The sequence below is a fragment of the Chiloscyllium plagiosum genome, unplaced genomic scaffold (assembly GCF_037043375.1).
Source record: "Chiloscyllium plagiosum isolate Xiang-an unplaced genomic scaffold, Cpla_swu_hap1 HiC_scaffold_16, whole genome shotgun sequence".
Classification (NCBI taxonomy): Eukaryota; Metazoa; Chordata; class Chondrichthyes; order Orectolobiformes; family Hemiscylliidae; genus Chiloscyllium; species Chiloscyllium plagiosum.
Window position 1 is genome coordinate 30,825,885 of NW_028270154.1, and position 7,782 is coordinate 30,833,666.

The 7,782-nt window shown below is 42.5% G+C and overlaps 1 protein-coding gene across 1 annotated transcript in view; it reads left to right on the top strand.

The window, feature by feature from the left end:
* LOC122556566 (organic cation/carnitine transporter 2-like) overlaps window positions 1-3,251 on the top strand; it is a 111,128-nt gene extending 107,877 nt beyond the window's left edge. The window contains exon 10 of the mRNA XM_043703379.2: window positions 1,471-3,251. Within this exon, the coding sequence (XP_043559314.2) occupies window positions 1,471-1,570 (100 nt within the window). The 3' untranslated portion in view covers window positions 1,571-3,251. The remainder of the gene's footprint in view (window positions 1-1,470) is intronic.
* Window positions 3,252-7,782: the final 4,531 nt, after the last annotated feature.

The window sequence follows — 7,782 nt, forward strand, 5'->3', positions numbered from 1 at the left end:
AGGAGGCAGTGGTCAGAGAAGAAGAGCAGCTTGACATTGGTGGATCTGACTGAGAACACTGGAGACACAAACAGGAAATCTATCCTTGAGTGGATCGACATGTTTGGCCATGGCATTAGGAAAGGTGGGGTTATTCAGTTTTAAAGTGAAGAGAGAATGAAAAGGGAATAGGATAGGTTCATAGAAAAACTGAGCCTCTGGGACCTACCTTCTTTTAACTCTTATCAACATATTAGTGTTTGACATGCCTTCTCTAGTGACAGAGTTCTGTGCCCAAGATAGTGGTTGAGGATCACTTGAATTCCACATAAGTTTTATTCATTCATGGGATGTGGGTATGCAATTCTATGCTGTGGGCAATTGATTAGCTAGTCATTACCACCTTGTCTCTAGTTGGACTATAAGAGTGTGGCACTGGAAAAGCACAGCAGGTCTGAGGAGCTGAAGAGTCGATGGTTCAGGCATAAGCCCTTCATCAGGAATATTGGGGAAGCCAAAGGGGGCTGAGAGATAAATGGGAGGGGGTGGGGCTCTATAATCTGCCGTCCTCACTTCCTTCTAGTTGGAGTATGCTTTGTGTAAACTAACATTTCCTCCATTCAAAAAATAAAGCAATGAATGGACTTCATTGTCTGTAAAGCACTTGAGGATGTGAAAAGTACTGTTTCTTTATTATAATTATAATGAGTTTTTTTAATAATTGATAGTGTTCACAGAAAAGGGACAACAGTACATTTTGCATCTTATTACTATACTTCCATGTTGCTTGAAGCAATAACCAGGAGTTAAAATGTTTAGTTCTTGAACAGATTCTTAAAGGGATTGGCACTTGAGAGATCATTGTGATTACTGGCAGCATTTCCACCAGAGTTTCTGAGAAACATTTAGCACCACACAAATATGGCAGTGAAATCATCATCCCTGAGCTGTAGGTTTTGTTATCAGAAGTTACCAGCCGATTTGATTGTAAAACAAAGGATGTTATACATTCTAACAGGAAATGGGTACTGTGCATAATTCCTTCATTACTTAATTCAAAAATATTCATGGCTCTAACCATGAAAATATGACTAATACATGTATCAGCCTGATGTATCTTAATTCTAATTCATTTTCCAGTTCATTTGTGCATTTAGTGTTGCATGTACTGTATATATTTTTTGCTTGTGGTCGGCCCAGTGAGATGAGATTGATTCCTGCAATCATTCTGAGCTTGATTGAAAGGTGCCAATCTCACAAGTACAAAATTTATACTTCTATCTTCCCCGACATTTCACTATCTTTTGTTATTTGTAATCAGTTGTAAAGTGCATTGGTAAATCAACAAACTCCCTTATCCGATCAACTGACACTAAACCTTTTCAGAGTAGTGAAACAAATCAGTCTGGTGTGTATCTAGCAAGCAGAGCATGACAGGAAATATTTAGTTAATGTGCATTATTTATGACTTGTTTTACAATTCAATTGCAGGCTGAAATGTGGAAGCACTCACAAATACCACTACCGTTTTTATAAAAATGGAACAACTGGAGAAACTAATATGGTGGTCAGTAAAAAGGAGGAAATTTAACCCAGCCCTTGCCACAGATCATCAGACATGGAGAAGTGGACCAACAATTATCTCTTTCCAGTTTATATCACGGACTAACATGATTTCCTATTGAAATACATTTAGCAATGCAATCAAGATACTCAGGGACCGCTATCAAATACTCAGATCAACAGGATGCTGTATCATTTTATGTTTCTTACATTTTTCTCACTTTCATTTGGAACCAACAGTGTATTTTTGTGTAACACAAAATATTGTGCTACAGATGGACAAACAGTGTTTTGTGGAGTCAGTTTTGACGTTTGGACAACACATCAATGGAATGCACTGGCTGGCCAGTTGCCCGTATCTGCAGTGAAGAAATGGCTGCAACTCTGAAGTTATGACCTCATTAGAATCCTGCCAATGCTAATATGGGGCACCAGAGACCAACCCAATACATTTTACCAGATTGAGGCACATTAACATTGAACTCTCTGGGTTGTGAAAAAAGTGACGGGAGTTGGGCCACAATCCCAGGATGTGAGCAGTTTTAACTTATTTGTAATAAACCTGAAAGAGTATTTCTGCTCCTCTGCACCAAGCTAAAATATTAGCAGACTTAGTGGAACTGGAATGCATCAACTTCCAATTTGTATGGAACTCCACAGCACATGACCCCATCAATTCCAAATTAAAATGGCTGATGTATTGTTTGGATTTCTATTTTGTATTTAGATAGGAGCGTTTCACTGGGAACACCCAGCTCTTTTCAAAATATCTCCCAATCTATTCATTTCTGTCAATAGGATGGTAGGCTACCAGCCCCATTTTCAATCCATCACTACTACCAGGCCACAGAACTAAAAATTGACCCGATATGGGCATATTCTCTCTTGGTTTCTTATCCAGGAGCATTTTTGCCAAATGCCATGAACCAAACAGGAGCAGCAATATTACTACTTTCAGTTGATTCTATGATCTATTCCTGCTTGTCAACTTGAACCCAACTCCCACTACTAGCATTATAGATAGTTTCTAGTCAACCTGTTGAGGGATGTTATTTCTACACCTCTGAAGCAGATGGGGCTTGAACGCAGGGCTCCCAGCTTAGGGACAGGGACATCACCACTACACCACAAGAAACCACTGTTGGTATTATGTGGAAAATAAATCATCAGGTTAGATTTAACATTAACACTGGCATGAGATCCGAAATTTGGTGTCAGAATTGTCTGTTAAATGGTACAATATAGACAAATGGAGGAAGAGAAGATAGAAATAATATCATAACAAACTATAGAGTAAAGGAAATGATGCATTTGTGGTTAATGATATGTAGTTGAGAATTGTGTTTTAGAAGACATATTCTAATTTCATCTATTTTGGATGGAAATTTAGAGATTACTTTACAAATGATGCAGACTACTAACTGTATGTTTTATTGAACAGAAATTATGCTACAGGATGAGATTTAGACCTATGTCTACAATCACAATTTCTTTGTGAATTCTAAATACAATCATTGATGGTGGTCAAATCAGTTTTATACAACTATTTAATTGTTTTCCTGAAACTATTATTTTGCTGTTTAATCACAAAATTACGGTTATTCATCTTGTTAGGAAACACAATTATTAAATCTACCATTGGGTTAATAAGTGTGAGTAAAGCCTGAAATGGAGCATCATTCTTTACATGATTTAGATGCAAGTTTTTAAAATAGAATTTATTGAAACTCCTATATCTTGTGAGCTATCTCACTTCATTTATGAAACTGGTCTCACTATTATACAAAAGTAAATTGAGATGATAACTGAGTGACCACAATCCAATTCACTAATAGCTAAAAAAAAGTAAAAACAATGACTGCAGATGCTGGAAACCAGATTCTGGATTAGTGGTGCTGGAAAAGCACAGCAGTTCAGGCAGTCCGAGGAGCAATAAAATCGACGTTTCGGGCAAAAGCCCTTCGGCTCCTCGGATGCTGCCTGAACTGCTGTGCTTTTCCAGCACCACTAATCCAGAATTCACTAATAGCCACATACCTTTCTCCCATTACTGCCCATCACTACACCCTCTTGACAACCACATTGAGATCAAATGAAAGGTTCTAAAATAAAACAAACATTTCAACCCAACTTTACCAATCAAGTTAAATCAATTTCACTCAAAAGCCAATAAATAACCCATTCATCTCAGCACTAAACACTGACAGTGTGGAAACAGGCCCTTCGGCCCAACAATCCACACTGACCCGCCGAAGCAACGGACCCAGACCCATATCCCTACATTTACCCCTTCACCTAACACTATGGACAATTTATCATGGCCAATTCACCTAACCTGCACATTTTTGGATTGTGGGAGGAAACCGGAGCACCCGGAGGAAATCTACATAGACACAGAGAAATCCCAGCTGCTAGTGAGAATGGATAAGCCTGATGCCAGCGTCAGCTTAATAGACCAGAGGTTTTTGTTTGCTGTTCACTTGCTATGCCGGTCTGTCACGGTGCAGATTCAGAAGAGTCTCGATTGTTGCAGTGTCAGGATCCCCATTCAGACCAATACTTTTCTTAAAAAAAAACATAAATTTCCCAGGAAATTGCAATGTAATTGCATTGGTTTCTTAGGTTTTAAGACATGTACTGTCACAAACTAAGATAAAAACATTGACTGACAATACTGAACAGACAAGGGGAAAGATATAAAAGAGACCTAAGGGGCAACTTTTTCACACAGAGGGTGGTACGTGTATGGAATGAGCTGCCAGAGGATGTGGTGGAGGCTGGTACAATTGCAACATTTAAGAGGCATTTGCATGGGTATATGAATAGGAAGGATTTGGAGGGATATGGGCTGGGTGCTGGCAGGTGGGACTAGATTGGGTTGGGATATCTGGTCGGCATGGACAGGTTGGACCGAAGGGTCTGTTTCCAAGCTGTACATCTCTAAGACTAAAAGATTAGATTAGAATCCCTACAGTGTGGAAACAGGCCCTTCGGCCCAACCAGCCCTCCGAAGAGTAACCCACCCAGATCCATTTCCCTCTGACTAATGCACTTAACACTATGGGGCAATTTAACATGGCCAATTCACCTGACCTGCACATTTTTGGACTGTGGGAGGAAACCAGAGCACCCGGAGGAAACCCACGCAGACACGGGGAGAATGTGCAAACTCCACACAGTCACCTGAGGCTGAAATCGAACCTGGTACTCTGGTGCTGTGAGGCAGCAGTGCTAGCCACTGTGCTGCCCCAGTAATCGCTTAACACAACGCCACTTTTATATATCCTCAGCAAATAGATGGCCTTATATTTAAAATTTGAAAAGTCTCCTAACTTTCCACAACAAGCTTCAATCCTTTCACCAGTTGTGACTTCAGAATTAATCTGCTTGGTGATTATTAACCAAAAAGTACTCTGTTTATTACATCTGGTACACTGGCTCTCAATCTAATTGCCTCTGAGAATCTGTCAGTGCAATGTTATAGGGATCTGAGCAACATGGATTGTAGTGAGATGTGTCACAGAAGTGGGTGACAGAAGTTCAGTGAGACCCATGTCAGTATCTCACAATCATCTCACTTGACATTTTATGCTTTTTACAAGCATTGTGGCAAGCTTTTCAATATAGACAGAGACAGCATGCCAATAGATAGGAATGAAGACCTGTTAAACACACAGTGTGCATGCAGCAAGCTGGTAGCCATGTATCTAACCCAAAAGGCTGTCGATCTCAATGAAGTCCATGGAGTTACCCATCAGTCAGAGGGTCCTGGCAGGGTTATCCAAACTCTCCAAATGAGCTTGATGTCAGGAAAACCCAACTAGAAAACTGGAAGGTGTATCTGGTGGGTTCAGCTCACCACTTGCTCTGAACCACCTCCATGTTGCCTGTAACCAAACTGTAGCTCAGGGCAAAAGACTCCGGCGCTAGCTGCACTCACTGCTCCTCCATGTTGTGGAGGTGCCGGTGTTGGACGGGGGTGAAAAAGGTCATATGCCATAGGACACAAGGTTATAATCCAACAGGTCCATTTGAAATTACACTTTTGGTGTACTGATTCTTCTTCAGGTGAAGTATATCTTCACTTCACTTGGCAAAGGAGCAGCACTCTGAAAGCTTGTGATTTCAAATAAACCTGTTGGACTATAACCTGGTGCCCTGTGACTTCTGAACTTCCTCCTCCATGGACATTGGCATCCGACATCAGTCAGCCGATTCCAAATGATCCTGGCACTCATACTCTGAACTGGCAGAGCAATCTGGGAACACTCATTTACATTATAGGATGCAATAGCAACCTGTATTGAAAGATGACAGAGGGGAAACCTTGCACACAGGGATGGGTACCCAGCTCACTGTCTGGACAAGACTACATCTCAGGGATATTTGCTCTCTTAGCAATTACATACTTAGCACCTAGCTGTTTGTTCACAGCATTCCTGTTTTGACTTGATATGCCATGGCATGCCAATTCACGTGGTCACACAACCATGGAGCTTGTCCTGTAGCTGCTGTCCTCAGTGTAGGGGGTGCACCTCTTCCAGTTTGGTACTGTGCTAGTTTGATCTACCATCACAGGTTCAAGTAGTTTACATGGTAAACACACTACAGCACGCCGGCAGCCATCCATCCAACCCTGAGTGGAGTGGTCCTCAATGACATGCATGGAGGCACCCAGCAGACAGAGGGTGACAGCATGGTAAGGGCATCCTCCCAACCTGGTGCAGGTGACTGGCCATAGTCAGATATCCGTGACTCTGCATTAGACGGAGTGACTCACGGTCATTCTGTTGGCCTTGTTAAACAGCCAGTCCAAGGGATAGGCTGAGTGTGGCTGACGGGATATATAGATATCAGTCAGTGGTCTGGGCACATCTTGCCTGAGACTGTTTGGTCACATTAGTGGAGGGATCTGCTCGCATTCAGTTCATTGGGCCCATCATCAGAAACTGAGGGGCCATGGGAAAGCAGAGTGAGGGTGAAATAGTAGCCATCGCCAACGCAAAGGGCCTCAGTGTGTTAGTCTTCAGTTCGAAGTGCTGCAAACTCTGGGTGCAGTGCAGTTGTAAAGGAGGTGATAATGTAAAGCATGCTCAGGACAGCTGTACTGAGGGAGGGAGTTTGCCAATGATCAGCAGCCCTGTGGCTTCACTGAGGGTTGGGGAGGGGAATGAATGAGGACACCAAACATGGTCACCTCATTTGCCAGAGTCTGGCTGGGCATGTTAGGCTGGAACTGGCAAATGTAAAGGGGTTGGCTGGAGACATTGGGAAGTGTGAATTTTATGAAGTTGACAGAGTGGGCTACTAGGAAGGGGATATGGATATTCAGGGGTTCACCGACATGGTCAGGCTGAGGTTGGAGGAGGACTGCTTAGCATCATCTTCCATTGTAATGGAAATCAAAGTCTGCAATGGGAAGAGAATAACTATAATCACCCTGAGGGGACAGGGTAAGCGAATCAATCTGTGAGGGAGAGGATTTTAGGACACTCAGATCAGAAGGCTTTGCTATCGAAAAAACATGGTTCGTATGCCCCTGAAAGGTCTAGCGCAAAGGCCTGTACTCTGCAGCATTGACCCTCTCTAAAGCTGGCACCTTCCTGGTATAGCCCTGCTTGAAAACACTTTGTGCACAGCTCTACTTTTGTGCAGGCAGAAGTGAGGTCTGCAAATGCTGGAAATCAGAGTTTAGATTAGAGTGGTGCTGGAAAAGCACAGCAGGTCAGGCAGCAACTCAGATGCTGCCTGACCTGCTGTGCTTTTCCGGCACCACTCTACTTTTGTGCATGTAGGTTTCCAAACATCCCAGTTTGTCATGAGGATGGCTAAAGATATCAACAATACACAAAGGCACGTGAACACATTGCCTCCCTTGATTGGAACTGATGTTGTTAGTTCCATGCACAAACCCCACTCCATGAGTTAGAAGAATGAGAAGTGGTCTAATTGAAGCATGTAGGATTCTTAAGGGGCATGACAGAGTAAATGCTGAGAGAATGTTTCCCTCAGGGGAGAGCTTAGCACCAGAATGCGAAGTCTCAGAATAAAGGGGCACCAATTAAAACTGAGATGAAGAGGTATTTCTTCTGTGAGAGGGTTGTGAGTCTTTAGGGCTCCTTGTTACAGGAGCTGTAGGGATGAGTCTTTTTGAGTTTATTCCCCACTTGGCCATTACCATCAAGAGATGGTTCAATGGAGGGTGCAGGAGGGCATCTCAGGAGCAACACCAGGCATACC